The sequence below is a fragment of the Carassius auratus genome, chromosome 2 (assembly GCF_003368295.1).
Source record: "Carassius auratus strain Wakin chromosome 2, ASM336829v1, whole genome shotgun sequence".
NCBI lineage: Eukaryota > Metazoa > Chordata > Actinopteri > Cypriniformes > Cyprinidae > Carassius > Carassius auratus.
This window is the reverse complement of record NC_039244.1, coordinates 889102-906354: the sequence shown is the minus strand read 5'-3', so window position 1 is coordinate 906354 and position 17253 is coordinate 889102. Positions and strand designations below refer to the sequence as shown.

At 43.6% G+C, this 17253-nt stretch overlaps 1 protein-coding gene across 1 annotated transcript; it reads left to right on the top strand.

Moving 5' to 3' along the window:
• Positions 1–453: 453 nt before the first annotated feature.
• Positions 454–17253, top strand: LOC113111543 (E3 ubiquitin/ISG15 ligase TRIM25-like; the record flags this gene model as incomplete). Its single annotated transcript, XM_026276363.1, has 4 exons — positions 454–1066; positions 1410–1496; positions 1576–1809; positions 17131–17253. Coding segments are annotated over exons 1-4 (1023 nt in total), but the record flags the coding sequence as incomplete, so codon positions are not given.

The window sequence follows — 17253 nt, the reverse complement described above, 5'->3', positions numbered from 1 at the left end:
AAGAGCCATTTCCTGGGAATCTCAGAGATACTTTGCGGTCTTCTTAGAAAACTTGGCAGCACAGGTGATGGCTGTGGTGTGTTGCGTTCTTAGAGCTGATGTTGATGCTGCAGGGGGTAGATTGCTGCACTTGTTCTTGTAGGCCAGGGGTGAAAAACAAGTAATTACAAGTAATTTAAAGAAGGAAAGAAGATTCCACATTCCTGGTCCAGGAGTGTCACTTTCCCACAGAGTTTAGTTTGATCTTTCTGATATTTTTATCTTTTTGATCTTTTTAATTAAACAGACCTGAATCAACTAGTCGACAGTTAGGTGTGTCGAAACTAAAATGAGGAACTTGCTTTACAGAATCACAGACAAACCTGTTTTACACACGTCACTCAGACACAGAACCAGTTAAGTATTTAAACTCATCAGCTCAGGGAAAGAGAAACTAAAGTGCTAGTTTAGCTGTTGAGTGTTTGTGTCTCTGTATTTCGACAGTAAAATGGCAGAAGCCAGAATTTCAGTAGGTCAGAAGGAGTTCATGTGTTCAGTGTGTCTGGATGTCCTGAAGGATCCCGTGACCATTCCCTGTGGACACAGTTACTGTAAGAGCTGTATTACAGACTGCTGGGATCAGGAGGATCAGAAGAGAGTCTACAGCTGCCCTCAGTGCAATCAGACCTTCAGTCCAAGACCTGCTTTAGCTACAAACACCATCCTGGCTGAAGTGGTGGACAGACTTAAGAAGACCAAACTTTCTGCTGACTGTTACGCTGGAGTTGGAGATGTGCAGTGTGACACCTGCACTGGAAGAAAATACAGAGCCGTCAAGTCCTGTCTGGTGTGTCTGAAGTCCTACTGTCAGAATCACCTTGAACAACATGATAGTTGGTTTAGAGGACTGAGGCACAGTTTGATTGAAGCCACTGGACGACTGCAGGAGATGATCTGTCAGAAACACGAGAAGCTCCTTGAGGTTTTCTGTCGCACTGATCAGAAGTGTATCTGTCTGCTGTGTACGATGGATGAACATCAAAACCATAACACTGTATCAGCTGCAGCACACAGGACAGAGAAACAGGTATTTAACACTAGACACTGATGAAATATTGCTGACACTCGTTGCATATGTATTTATATCTGCACAATATAAACAGCTCACAGCATTCACAAATCACACAACAGCAGAAAAGAACAGCTGCGAGAAGAGTTTCACTGTTTGCAGAAAATGCACCGTAAACCACATTCAGTCTGAAGCTCTACGTCTGTGTCAGTTTGAATTCTATAATACGCTTCTGCGAAACAGACCTTAACCTTCATGATAATTCATGTATGATAGTAGTCATGTATGATTCATCTGTTCACATGATGCTTTAGAGCCAGTAGTTTTCTGTGAGATTGACGATCATCTGTTTGTCCTGCAGAAGGAGACGCAGAAGACGCTCCAGCAGAGAATCCAGCAGAGAGAGAAAGATCTCCAGCAGCTGAGAGAGACTGTGGAGTCTCATAAGGTGAGTCTGGAGAAGAAGAGAAGTTTGTCTCCGTCTCAGTTCAGACTCACTGAAGCTGAATCACTGTGTGTCCTAACAGCGCTCTGCACAGACAGCAGTGGAGGACAGTGAGAGGATCTTTACTGAGCTCATCCGCTCCATTGAGAGAAGCCGCTCTGAGCTGATACGACTGATCAGAGATCAGGAAAAGACTGCAGTGAGTCGACCTGAAGAACGACTGAAGCGACTGGAGCAGGAGATCAATGATCTGAGGAGGAGAGACGCTGAGCTGGAGCAGCTTTCACACACACAGGATCACATCCAGTTCCTGCAGGTAACACAGATTTAGAGGAACAGGATCAGAGTGGACTTGAGCAGATCCTGCTGTGACAGAGACTCACAGAGAAACAGTTCATGAGTGTCTTATTATATAATCATCAGTCAGATCTGATCATCTTCTGAAAGAGACGCCACTTACAAATGGCTTTCAGCTCTCAAATCTATTAGATAACACATTTCAGAGCTTGTTCTTCTAAATAAACAAAAAAGTTGATAACCACACAAAGAATTGAATCTTGACTAAAAATGTCTAAAATTGTATTATATAAAATCCATAGAGCAAAAAAGTGCAAGGTTCAGGTAGACAAACAGTTCTTTCTTCTAGAAGATATATGCAGATCCGATCTTTACAAATGTGACCCAGCCCACTTGGGTATGTGGTCCTGAATCCGATCTTTTGAAATGCGACCTCCATCTTGAAGTAGGCGAGAAGAGCCACTCAAATCAGTATCCCACCACTCCTGTCTGTGACTCCGCACCCACACGTTTCTCTGTACCGACATTGCTAACACTGCTCCACAAAACGCCATGGCCAAAAACCTTCTTTTTAATTTTCTTCTTAAAACGAGAAGATTGTAATTGTGCTGGCTCCGTTGGTGAAACAACTTTAATATTGCAAAAAGAGCTTCACTGTTGACTACACTGTTGTTGACATCTATGTTAACTACTTCCGCTAACAACGAGTGACATCTTTCATCGTTGAGTACTCTTCTGCGCATGCGGGTCACTTCTGGGTCATTTCATGTTCACACAGGAGATCACAAAAGGTCGCATTTAATTGGAAATGTGAGCGGCCTTGCAAAAAAATCTAATTTTTTCACAAAATCAGAATTGAGCATTAAGCCCTGTGGTGTGAACGTAGCCTATGTCATGGTGAAATCAGTCAACTCTATAGAACCAATTCTGAGTTATGTTCATCAAGATTGAAGTGATACTCAAACTTGATAACATTTATCTTTAAATCTAATCTAAGCTACTGATGAGATCAGTTGTTAAGGGGGCTAGCAAATATTTGCTAGACAATGTATTTCTGTCAGTTTTGTGGACTTTTTTTGTGGAAACAGGTGTTTCCTGTTTCCCTTATTTGTTTTTTCCTGTTGCTGTCCTCATTGTGTGTATTCGTTTCCAGCTGTGTTCAAATAATTATTTAATTTTCTCCCAGTTGTGTCCCATTGGTGTCTGTTAATTTGTAGTCTGTCCTGCAGCAAGGTGGTAGGGAGTTGGAGAGGGATGTAGAGGAGTTCCTAGAGCTCTCCAACCAGATAATCTGTGGAGGTCTCCTGCCCCCAAGTATAGTCCAGAGAGGTCACCAGATCCCAGTTAAGCAGGATGGATGGCAGCTGGGGCTGTGGCCTCAAAGGCAGTTGACCATGCCTTCCTGAACTGTTTGATCTGCCATGGCCCCATTGCTCCCTACTCCACCATGGCCTCCTGAACTATCTGCTCTACCATGGCACCCTGGCACCCTTGACTGCCTGATCTGCCCTGGAGGCCTCCTTTGTCTTCTTCCTGGACCAGACTCCAGTACCCCCCCACCACCTGGTGGAATTGTTATACACCTTCCTGGGGGGGGGGGTAATGTCAGTTTTGTGTACTTGTGTATTCTGGTTTTACCCAATCTTAGTTCCTGTTTTCCTTATGTTTATTTCCTAATTTATGCCCTCTAGCCATAGGGGCAGCTGTTCCCTACTGGCTAGAGAGTTGGCCCTGTAACCCGAAGGTTGCAGGTTCGAGTCTCAGTTGTAGGTGGTGGAGAGTGAATGAATAGTGCTCTTTTCCACCCTCAATAACCATGACTTGAGCAAGGCACTGAACCCCCAGTTGCTCTCTGGACACTGGGTCTATAGATGACCACCTCTCCGGGTGTGTGTTCACTTCTCACTGCTGTGTGTGTGCACATGGATGGGTTATATGCAGAGCACCAATTCCGAGTTGGTCTTTCCTGTTAGTAGTAGTAGTAGCCCTTTATTGTCACTAGTCACAAGTACCAGCGAAATTAGCCATCAACCTGTCTGTAATGATAAAAACTTCCTAATCATCGGGAAGAAGGAGGCGGGAACCGGCGCACAATCAAAAACTCATTTTAATATTCAAAAGTAAATACAAAACGGCGCACCAGCCCCTCATGGACGACTGGTGCGCATAAATAAAAAGCAAACATAAAATAATATCCCAGGCCTGGTCCTCTCTCGTCCTTCACGGTCGTCGCTCCAGTTTTATATCCTTCCATCTCCTACGTGGGACTCGATACCGACGGTGGGGCTCAGGTGTAGCTCATCTCCAATCACTACACCTGGCCTCACTCCTCGTTCCCACGGCTCTCGGCCCCGCCCCACTCGCCACACTGTCCATACATACATACATACAATATGACAGTGGGGTAGACAGGACAGGAAGACAGGGTATTTGAGGAAGAAATACAGCATAACTTTAGGGAAGTGAGGAGAAAAAAACCAACACCCAGACTATGCTCCTTATGGGAGCACAGTATGAGAACAGGAAAAACACCTCAGCACAAAAAGCACATAATCAATACACCATAGACACACGAATTTGCAACTGGGTACGGAACTTGGGGTGGTTGAGGTAATCCAGCGCAGGCAAACAGCCATCCGGTCCAGCAGCTTGAAAGCGCCGGTCACAGACCCGCCTGCCAGACTGGCGGAAAAAAGCGGCGAAGGCGGGGGATGGGGGTTGGGAGGGTGAATGCATATCTGTATATGTGTAAGAGTTTGTGTATTTGTAGGCCTGGAGAGTTGAGACTCTCTCTAGATGCCTCAGTCCGCAGATTTTACAGCGTCACAGCAAGTTGCCATGGAGACGTCCTTGGTCGGGTCCTAGACAGAGTCAACAATCAGCAGGTGTCTGTGGGAGAGGGTGAAGGAATGCAAGAGAAGTCAAGCTGCCCTGCTCGCCTGGGAGATTTTTGTCATCCAGTCAAAGCTGGTAAAGAAAGCCAAAAGAAGATAAGATACCAGTTGTTTGGTCTAGTAGCTGCATTTCTTTTCACGGTCACTATGATTGTTCATTGTCCATTGGTCTCCAAATTATCCAATTTCTTTTCCAAATCCATGAGCTTCTTTGTGATGTTATCCATATTGTGGTTAATAGTCTCAGTCTCAATGCTGACCGCTCTGCCCACTACTTCAATCATGAAGGGCAGCCTTGTGAGGCTTTGGACAGCTGTTCCCGTCTTCTTAATTTTCCGATAACCCAGGGCAAAGCCTGATCCAATCAGCAGAAGACCTGTTATCCTGGTTCCGAATAGGTAGAAGTCTTCAATGTCCTCCACGGAAAGAGCCACCAGACACACGAACCGCCAATTCGCCCACGCGTCCATCGTGTAGCCAGCTGCAAACATTCTGGCAGGGCAGCCAGGTTCCCCCGAACCCAGGCTTCTCGTTGAGAAGATGGTGTCAATTGCGTTGAGAGACCAATTTATCAAATCCATATTCCAGTTTAGGATGTAACAGTCAAACCTGTTAACATGTTTTTTTCCGTTGTACCTCTACTACTCACCATGAGGGGGCAACAAGGAGTAATACTCTGATGTATAAAACTGGTGTAGAGAGTAGAAGTAGTAGTTTGGTAATGGAGGAATAAGCATGGCTTATGGCTCTAAACAATCATTGGTCCTGATTGGGAAACTTAAGAGTTTCATGCTCAATCTGAAGTAAGCATTGTTTCTTTTATATCGATTTGAATGCTGACTGTTATTTATGTAGTTATATATAACTATTTAATGATTCTTTTTGTAGAAGGACTCCACATTCTGTGGGAGACATCTTTCTCTTTTACATGTCTGTCTGAAACATGTCAATGAAGTGAATGTAGAGGCAATGTGAAATACTGCTGTGGATCCTGAAATCGGATTGTGCCACACTAGTGATTTTGAAGACTTGGGTTTACTGTGATTCGATATCAACACAAAAGTTTGCACGTGGAAATTGTGGGATGTACACCATGGACATGAGCTTTCGTGGACATTAATGGATTAGAGTGTGGTGAATGGACTTTCAGGATTATTGTCTTTGTCATTATCGTCGTCGTCAGCATCGTCATCTTCATCATCAACGTCTTCATCACCATCACCCAAAAACAGATAAGACTTATATTTATATGCTGTTGGTTTTTGAGGGTAAAAATATGTACGATGTCTGTGTGTGTCAATGAAAGGGTCTGAAAAGATAAAACAATATGCAAATGAATGAGAAGTATTTATTTATTGATTTTTTTTATTAGACTTGTGAAGATTGTATTGAAAAATAGTTAGTGATTCCTCCCTATAAAAACAGATTTATAACTAATACCATTGTGAGATCAAGGGAACGGTTATAGAATGGCGCCCGAACAGGGACACTAACTGTTTGTTGAGAAAATTGAATAGTCCACACAAGATGGAAAGTCATGCAACTCTGGATAGGGATGAGTGCGTGCCAGAGGTGGATTTTTCCACTGGTTCATTTACCAATCCCAGAGAACCCCTCAAAGATTTAATAACCACCTTTAGTGATCTATACATATTCTCTGAAAATGAGAGTGAAGCCAGCATAGATGAAGATCTTAACTTACCACTACCCCCACCACCTGCAGTAGAGAGAGAGACACTTCCGGAGTCCATTACCAAACTGATAGAACAACTTACTGATAAAGTCAATGCGCTGGAAGGACAGGTTGCTGACAGTATCAAGACAATGAGTGGCTGTGTTTCACAAGAAGAATTCCAGAAGAAATGTAAAGGGATGGAAGATCGGTTGATGTATCGTGTGGAGCGTGAATGTGAGAGAGTCAAGAAAGTGGTGGAAAGGTCTGTACAGGAACTCGGTCAGTCAATGGTAGACTGCTTAAAGAGAAGGGATTTGCAGCTTGAAGCCAAGATCAAATCATTGACTCCAATGTCCACACCAGTAACATCCAAAAGTTGTGGTGGAGCTCATGATTTTGGACCAAGTCCGCATCACACCTATGAAGTCCAGCAAAACTCGTTGACCAGTCAAGAGAAGACTATGTTAATGCCCTACAATCCTCCAGTCAAGTTAGACTTTCCTTGTTTTAGTAATAAGCAAGATGAAGACCCTATTTTATTTATTGAACGCTGCGAGGAGTACTTTGCAGTGAGGCCTTTGAGTGATCAGGAAGTCCTGGCCTTGCTTAACACAGTGCTCAAAGAAACCGCTAAAGACTGGTGGCAAGCAGAAAGAAGGAAAGTGAATAGTTGGCGGCAGTTCAAAGATGTTTTTTTAAGATCTTTTTTGAGTGAAGATTATGAGGATGTGGCATCAAGACGATTGGTGGAGAGAAAACAAGGGGCCAAAGAAAGCATAAGAGACTTTGCTTTCCATTATCGAGCTTTGTGTTTGAGATGGAGAAAGAATATGCCGGAGAAGGACATTGTACTGGCCATATTGCGTAACTGCAATCCTCGCCTAGCTAGTCTGTTAAGAGGTACTGTGGCAAATGTTGGTGAGCTGGTCAGAATTGGGACGCAAATTGAACGTGATTTTGATGAAGCCAAGAAATACTGGAATCAGGTTCATTCGGAAGAGCAAAAGAGAAAACAAACGCCGGCTAGTACTAGAGTGATGCAGTCCATCGAAGTGCAGTGTCCAACTGTAACAAAGACAGTCAACATACCTATTATCTTACGTGATCGTTTTCTGTTGGCCATGGTGGATACTGGTAGTTCGTTGTCCTTAATCCAAGAATCAGTCTGGAAACAACTGAACAAGGGTGAAATAAGTCAGTCAAGTAAGGGCCAAACCTTTATGCTGGCTAATGGGCAGAAGCAGGCAGCAACTGGAAAAGTGATATGGCAAGGTAAGGTGCAGGGTCAGCCATTTACCTTAACACTGTTTATCCTGAAAGACAGAGATTTAACAGTACCAGTCATTTTAGGAATGGATTTTTTGTCACAGTCTGGAGTTGTTTTGGATTTTAGTAAAGCCCAGTATGGTTTACCTTCTGCAAGCGGCCAGGGCACTAACCAGTTTTTCCCATTTGTGACGCAAGATTCTAATTCTTCAGTCTACTTCTACTTGGCTATACCCACACCTGACATTGATGACACCGTACTTGAGTCCATACAACTTTTAACAAGTAAAGCAGAGACTACACCACCATTCAAGGAAAGATTGAAGAATTTGTTGATGGACTGGCCTTCTGTCTGCTCTACAGAGGTTGGGCATACAAAGATAGTTAAGCATAGAATTATAACCACGGATGAACTCCCAGTCAGAAAAAGGGCATACAAACTCTCCATGGACAAACAAAAGTATGTTGACAATGAAATCCAGGAACTACTGGACAAAAATATCATACAACCTTCTGTTTCCCCATGGGCATCCCCAGTTGTTGTTGTCCCCAAGAAGGATGGAAGTTCTAGGTTGTGCATTGATTATAGAGGCTTAAACTCCAAAACCCATCTTGATGCATACCCCATGCCACAAATTCAGGAAATATTGGAGTCATTCCATGGTTCTACTGTTTTTAGTACACTAGATCTTAAAAGTGGCTACTGGCAACTTGAGATGGAGGAGGATAGTGTACAGAAAACCGCGTTTGTGACATCTGCAGGCTTATTTGAATTCTTGCGGTTACCTTTCGGCCTAAAAAACTCAGCAGCCTCTTTTCAGAGACTTATGGAGACTGTATTGAGACCGCTTAAAGGCAAGTGTTGTCTGGTGTATATAGATGATGTAGTAGTGTACTCCAAAAACGAAGAGGAGCACATCTACGATCTCACCCGCGTATTTCAATGCTTACATGATGCTGGACTTACCCTTAATCTTGGAAAATGTAACTTCATGCAACGCAACATCACTTACCTAGGTCACATAATTTCAGCAGAGGGAGTCAAGACGGATCCCAACAAAGTCTCAGCCATCAGAAACTTTCCTGTTCCACAGTCTCTAAAAGATGTGCAGAGATTTCTGGGATTAGCTGGATGGTACCATCGTTTTATTCCACATTTTTCCACAAAAGCAGCATCTTTACATGCCCTCAAGCAGAAAAAATCCACCTGGATGTGGGAAGAAGAATGTCAAAGAGCTTTTAACGCCATTAAAAATGACTTGAGTCAAGCACCAGTTCTCTTACCGCCAGATTTTAATAGACCATTTCGGGTGCAAACAGATGCAAGTGAGATAGGACTGGGTGCTGTACTTACCCAAGAAATGGAGGATGGAGAAAGAGTCATTTCGTATGCTTCCAGATTACTCAGAGGGGCGGAGAAGTCGTATTCGGTATCTGAAAAGGAGTGTTTAGCAGTTGTCTGGGCAGTTGAAAAATGGAGACCTTATCTAGAAGGGAGAACATTTGAGGTCGTCACTGATCATAGTGCACTTACTTGGGTATTTCAACATCCAAAGCCTTCATCACAACTTACCCGCTGGACAATACGGCTACAAGGTTACGACTTTACTGTCAAATATCGTAAAGGCCATTGCAATGTAGTGCCTGATGTCCTATCCAGATCCCCAGAACAGCTAGCCTCAGAGATGATTGCAGTGGTAAGAGTTTCAAAACTCAGCAGCTTACCAACCAACTTACCAGTGGATCTATCCAGTGTCTCTGAAGTACAGAAAAAGGATCCAGAGATTCAAGAGCTTATCTCAAAGGTAATATCACAACCAGCCCAAGACATTTCTCGAGTACATTATTTAATTGAGAATGAACTTTTGTTCCGGAGCGTGCCAAACAGACAAACAGGTCAAAAGCTGCAACTCGTCATTCCTTCTGATCTACGTAAAGAGTTTTTGCACTATGCCCATGATAACCCTATGAGTGGACATTTGGGAAGACTTAAAACTTTACTCAGATTACTGGATATGGTATACTGGCCAAGTGTAAGATCTGATGTTTGGAGGCATTGCAAAGAATGTATCACTTGTCAACAATACAAACCATCTTGCAGCAAATTATCTGGTCATCTCCAATCCACACCCATCGTTGAACCTGGCCATATGATTGGAGTAGATCTCATGGGGCCATTTCCAAAAAGCATAAGGCAAAATGAACATCTCTTAGTGGTGGTTGACTATTGCTCTAAATGGGTGGAGTTGTTTCCATTGAGGCAGGCCAAAGCACCCCGCATTGCTCAGATTCTGACAGATGAAATTTTTACAAGATGGGGCACTCCTGCTTACCTTGTTTCTGACAGAGGGGCTCAGTTTACCTCTAATCTTCTTAGCCAAGTGTGCAAGCAGTGGGGAGTGGTGCAAAAGCTCACAACCGCATACCATCCACAGACTAATCTCACAGAACGCATTAACCGAACTCTGAAAACAATGATGGCCTCTTATGTGGAAGAGCAGCATCGACAGTGGGACAGATGGGTACCTGAATTTCGATTTGCAATAAATACTGCTTGGCAGGAGAGTACCGGCCATTCTCCAGCACAGATTGCCTTAGGTCGGAACTTAAAAGGTCCAGTAGAAAGAGCAATTTAATTACATAGAACACCTGATCCAGATAGTTCCCTTTATTCAGTGCTTGATAGACAGCAGCACCTTCTTCGCCAGGTGAAGGAAAATGTGGAAAAAGCACAGGCTAAACAGCAGCAATATTACAACCTACGCCGCAAGCAAAACCAGTACCAAGTTGGAGATGTAGTTTGGGTGCGTGCTCATCCCTTATCCAGAGCAGAGGAGGGTTTTATGGCTAAGTTGTCTGGTAGATGGAAGGGACCAGCCAGAATACTTAAATGTTTAGGCCCTGTTAATTACTCTGTTTCTTTGCTTACCGACCCTGCAACGATAGATACTTACCATGTTCAGAATCTAAAGCCTTGCCATGGTTATGTCAAGTCTTAAAATGAGGGGGTGCATATGTAACAGTCAAACCTGTTAACATGTTTTTTTCCGTTGTACCTCTACTACTCACCATGAGGGGGCAACAAGGAGTAATACTCTGATGTATAAAACTGGTGTAGAGAGTAGAAGTAGTAGTTTGGTAATGGAGGAATAAGCATGGCTTATGGCTCTAAACAATCATTGGTCCTGATTGGGAAACTTAAGAGTTTCATGCTCAATCTGAAGTAAGCATTGTTTCTTTTATATCGATTTGAATGCTGACTGTTATTTATGTAGTTATATATAACTATTTAATGATTCTTTTTGTAGAAGGACTCCACATTCTGTGGGAGACATCTTTCTCTTTTACATGTCTGTCTGAAACATGTCAATGAAGTGAATGTAGAGGCAATGTGAAATACTGCTGTGGATCCTGAAATCGGATTGTGCCACACTAGTGATTTTGAAGACTTGGGTTTACTGTGATTCGATATCAACACAAAAGTTTGCACGTGGAAATTGTGGGATGTACACCATGGACATGAGCTTTCGTGGACATTAATGGATTAGAGTGTGGTGAATGGACTTTCAGGATTATTGTCTTTGTCATTATCGTCGTCGTCAGCATCGTCATCTTCATCATCAACGTCTTCATCACCATCACCCAAAAACAGATAAGACTTATATTTATATGCTGTTGGTTTTTGAGGGTAAAAATATGTACGATGTCTGTGTGTGTCAATGAAAGGGTCTGAAAAGATAAAACAATATGCAAATGAATGAGAAGTATTTATTTATTGATTTTTTTATTAGACTTGTGAAGATTGTATTGAAAAATAGTTAGTGATTCCTCCCTATAAAAACAGATTTATAACTAATACCATTGTGAGATCAAGGGAACGGTTATAAGGAGAGCAGTGCAGAGAGAGTCTCTCAAGTAGACAATACAAGAGAAAAAACAAGCGAAGCAAGGAAAGGCAGGGTGGAGAGGAAAGAAATGCGACCGCCTCCGTTGAGAGCAATGTTCCAATCCTGTTCCAGTCCTCGTGTGTATTAATTTCCAGCTGTGTTTGATTAATCAGTTAATTTGCTCCCATTGGTGTCTGTGTGTTCTGCCCCTTGTTTTCCATCTGCTGTTAAACATCATACCGGAGTTCTTGTGTTTGTATCCCTTTGTTCTTTGAATTAAATTCTAGTTCAAGTATTCCCCAGCATCCCCTCATTCCTCTTTCATGAAGCATGACAGAACATTGGATCAAACAAGATTACTATGGCTGAACACAGGCTTTGGTGTCTGCAGCAGGGTGGTAGGGAGTTAGAGAGGTATGTAGAGGAGTTCCTAGAGCTCTCCAACCAGGTGAGCTGGCTCAATGTGATCATCGCCCAATCCCTCCTGAGAACCACAGAGACTCACCAGCTCACCCCTCGCCAACCAGCCAAATGTTCCAACCACTCATCTCCTCCCAGCACCGCCTCCGTCCTCAGCCCAAAAATGCTGGCCTCTACACCAGGGGCGGTTTTTCGGTATGACCGTTGCCATACCCTAGCCCAGTCAGGTGTGTTGTGGAAAATTATTCAAACTTCATATATCTATTATATTGTTATTATTTTGAATCGGAGGGTTTGTTTATATTTAATCCATGATAAGCATTAAAAAGAGCGTTGTCAGTAAGACTTCGTAATGCCTCTGTATTCTCAATGAAACCTTGTAACTCACACAGCCTGGAGGAGACGGATCTCTGCTTGTTCACAATTCAAGGTTAAATAAATAACGGTTTGAACAAGTACAGCATTTTCTTTTTAAAACATTTATGTCTGTAAAAGCTAATATTTTTTTTGTCTGTTTGAAGACCTGGTTATTTGACATCTTGTTGTAGCCAATATTCTTTTGTAAGTTTTAAATATCCTCTGCATAGCACTTCATTGTTTCTGTTACAATATCATGAGATTTTGGCCAAGTGTATTAAACAACAAGAAAAACTAAACGCCCATTTAATTACAAAAAAACGTTAACCTGTAAAAGTTGATGAAAGCAGATTATGCGATGCTCTGTCGTTCCACTGACAGACAAAACCCAGATCTCTGTCATTCGCTGGTCAAAAACTCAATTTGAGCTTGATTTTCATGTAATATTAAGTGCATATAAGCTATCTAATGTAATACCAACCCTGCAGTGTTTAATTATTTAAATGTTTTCCCCCCATTCTACAGTGTACTTTTAGTGCTTCAGTATTGAAATCATAAACCTGAGTGTGTCTTAAGGGTCCTAGCGAAGTTTTAGGCCCCGTCCACACGGAGACGCGTTTCTGTGAATACGCACAAATTTTTTATCGTATAGGCGTTTCGTCCACATGTACCCGGCGTTTTCGTAAGGTGAAACCGCTCTTTTTTGAAACCAGGTCCCAGAGTGGATAAATTTGAAAACGCTGTCTTTGCGTTTTCGTCTGGACGGCTACAGAAAAAAAATGGAGGCGCGAACACATCACGAGGCTCAGCGTCTCTCCAGTTTTTGCAATTTTGCAGTTTTATTCCTGCTCATCTTGGGTCTGTTCGTACTGAACAGCTTTGCTTTGACATCATACACCCGACAGGAGCTTTTGGATATCGGTGAGGACTTTACCAGCAGTTTCATCACCAATCTTCGACTCATCCCTGAGATCGCTAGAACACCCGAGGCTTCGCACTCTACCCGGCCCGGCGGAAGTGCTCACAGGTGGCGTCGAGATCGTAAACAAAGGCGGGGGATGCGCGGGGGTCTAAGAGCTAAGCTAAAGCTAACACAAAATGGATGAGTTACGACTCCGCATCACCCACAGTAAGAGACTTCTGGACTGCAATGTCATGGTTTTCACAGAAACATGGCTACACAGCGATGTACCCAACAATGCTATTGAGCTAGCAGGACGCTACACGCTCCGGGCAGATAGAGCGGCAGATGACTCCGGCAAGACAGGAGGTGGTAGATTGTGCATTTATGTCAACAAAGCTTGGTGTACGAACACTGTCATTGTTGGGAGACACTGCTCAGCTAACCTAGAGTTTCTCATGGTTAAATGTAGACCTTTTTATCTGCCACGGGAGTTCACTTCCACCATAATAACCGCAGTCTATATTGCACCGGATGCTAATGCCAAGCTTGCTTTGAACAAACTTCATGCAGCCATTAGTAAACAACAGACTGCTCACCCGGAGGCTGCTTTTATTGTCACGGGTGATTTTAATCACTGCAAATTAAAAACAGTACTCCCCAAATTTCACCAGCATGTTTCCTGCCACACCAGAGGAGACAAAACTTTGGATCATGTTTATACAAACATTAATGGAGCTTACATCGAAAACCCCCTCCCCCACCTCGGACAGTCTGATCACCTTTCTTTGTTTCTCACCCCTAAGTATTCACCCCTCATCAACCGTGTGAAGCCATCAGTGAGGACCATCAAAGTGTGGCCAACTGGAGCAGACTCTTTACTTCAAGACAGGTTTCAACACACTGACTGGAGTATGTTTGCTTCACAGGCTGCCTGTGGCTCTCACACGGACATAGATATCTACACCTCCTCTGTACTGGATCACATCAACTCCACCATTGACAGTGTAACAAGAGAAAAACAGATAACAACATACCCTAATCAGAAGCCATGGATGAACAAGGAGGTGCGACTTCTGCTGAAAGCCCGCAACACTGCCTTCAGGTCAGATGACGCTCAGGCCTACAGTAAATCCAGGGCTAACCTGAAAAGGGGCATCAAAAAGGCCAAGTACTGCTACAAGCTGAAGGTAGAGGAACACTTTTCCAACTCTGACCCCCGACGCATGTGGCAGGGCATCCAGATCATCAGTGACTACAAGTCAAGCAACTCCACTCCAACGGTCACGGATGTCTCCTTTCTTAACGAGCTAAATGACTTTTATGCTCGCTTCAACAGCGACAGCAAGGAGACAGCCACCAAGATCCCACCCTCAGCAGACCACCAACCTCTCAAACTCACCTCCACAGATGTCCACACTGCACTGAGCTGGATCAACGCACGCAAGGCTGCTGGCCCTGATGGCATTCCTGGACGTGTGCTTAGGGCATGCGCAGAGCAGCTTGCAGGGGTCTTCACAGACATTTTCAACCTGTCCTTCACCCAAGCAACTGTGCCAACATGTTTTAAGTCCACATTCATCGTGCCAGTACCGAAACACTCCTCCCCAACGTGCCTGAATGACTATCGCCCCGTAGCACTCACACCCATCATTATGAAGTGCTTCGAGCGACTGGTCCTAGCACACCTCAAAGACTGCCTCCCAGCCACACTGGACCCACACCAATTTGCCTACCACAGAAATAGGAGCACAGAGGATGCAGTATGCACAGTGCTGCACTCTGCACTCACACACCTGGACCATAACAACACGTATGTTAGGATGTTGTTTGTTGACTTCAGTTCAGCATTTAACACCGTCATTCCCTCCAAGCTGACCACAAAACTTGGAGACCTGGACATTAACACCTCCCTCTGCAACTGGATTATGGACTTTCTGACCAACAGGCCTCAGTATGTTCGGTCAGGCCACACCCACTCCACCACCATCACACTTAACACTGGCGTACCACAGGGCTGTGTGCTGAGCCCATTCCTCTACTCCCTTTACACCCACGACTGCAAGCCTGTGCATGGATCCAACTCCATCATTAAGTTTGCAGATGACATCACGGTGATTGGCCTCATCAGTGACAACGATGAGACTGCCTACAGGGAAGAGATACAGCACCTGGCCACATGGTGCGCTGACAATAACCTGCTCCTTAACACCAATAAGACCAAGGAGCTCATTGTGGACTTCAGGAAGAAGAAAGGAAGCACGCATGACCCCATCCACATTAACGGGATGGTTGTTGAACGTGTCTCCAGCTTCAAGTTCCTGGGAACCACCATCTCGGAGGAACTGTCCTGGGCCACAAACACCTCCAGCCTTGTCAAGAAGGCTCACCAGCGCCTCTTCTTCCTCAGGACACTGAAGAAGAACCAGCTGTCTTCAACCATCCTGGTGAACTTTTACCGGTGTACGATTGAGAGCATCCTGACCAGTTGCATCACAGTCTGGTATGGGAACTGTTCAGTGGCTGACCACAAGGCACTGTATAGGGTGGTGAAAACTGTCCAACGAATCACAAGGACACCACTTCCTGCTCTTGAGGACATCCAGAGGAAACGCTGTCTACGTCGAGCTCGCAGCATTCTCAAGGACTCCTCTCACCCTGACCATGAACTGTTTAACCTCCTCCCCTCCGGGGGGCATTTCAGGAGCCTCCGAACAAGGACCACAAGATTCAGGAACAGCTTTTTCCCTAAAGCCGTCTCCTTGCTGAACTCTGCCCTCTGACACCCCTCAACATCCCCCACACCACACATAGACTCCTCCCCCTCTTCAACACTCTGATTTATTTATTTATTCACAAGCAAAAAGTAACTTGTTATTACTTGCACTACTGCCTGTTCATCCAGGAACACTGTATAATCCATTTGCACACTGAAATATTTTTTCTATGCACTTTACTGTCCATTGCAATACTGTAAATTATGTTCATAGTTCTGCCAATAGTGTACATACACTTTTACATAGCCCATCTGTATAGTATGTTCATAGTACACCTATCTGTATATCGTGCTTATAATATTTAATATCTGTAAATTATGTCCATAATACTTACCTGTATAGTTATTGTACATATTATAGACCTTTATTCTGTACTTACTGCTTATTGCACTTCTGGTTAGATACTAACTGCATTTCGTTGCCTTGTACCTACATGTGCAGTGACAATAAAGTTGAATCTAATCTAATCTAATCTAATCCGTATATTTTCTGAAACGATGACGTCATCAGCCCACGTCTCCCGTCAGTCATAACAGCAACAAAAACATGAACAAACACTGAACGATTGTCTTTTTATTAACTAACATTAACAAAGATTAATAAATGTATTGTTCCATGTTCGTTTGTGTACCATGCACAAGGTTTATAAGCATAATCCAAGTCTTCTTCTCCGTTTTTAGTGTATCTCTGTGGCAGAATTACAGCGCCACATACTGGTCTGGCATGTATACTACATCATTTTGCGGTTTCGTGTGGACGCGGATATTTCTTCAGACGAGGAAAAAAAAAGATTGGTTAGGGTAAGCTCCATCTCCGTGTGGACGGGGCCTTAGTGTCTCTAAGGTTATAAATAGTGGTCAGTCTAATCATAGCCTTTGAGCTGTTTTTCCTGAGCAAATCTACTCAACTCTACAATGAGTCTCGGTTGATGTGCTTGAGCTGTTAGATGGACATTTATGCTCTTAGCAGATGTTTTATCATCCAAAATACTTTCTAGAAGGTTCACACAGAGTGTAAGTGGCATATACTGGAATCTGTAGCTCTAATGCGATATAATGAATATGAGAAGAATGAAGCTGATGCTGTGATCAGTCAAATCTGATGTTCCTGCAGGTTACTGAGTGAAGTGTGGAGCTGATGAGTTTGATTTCTGTTTTCTGTAGAGTTTCCAGTCTCTCTCAGCACCTCCTGAATCTACAGACGTAAATGATGATCTCTTCAGTTCTCTCGTCTCTTCTGATGATCTGAGAGAATCTGTCCATCGGCTGAGAGACAAACTGGAGGAT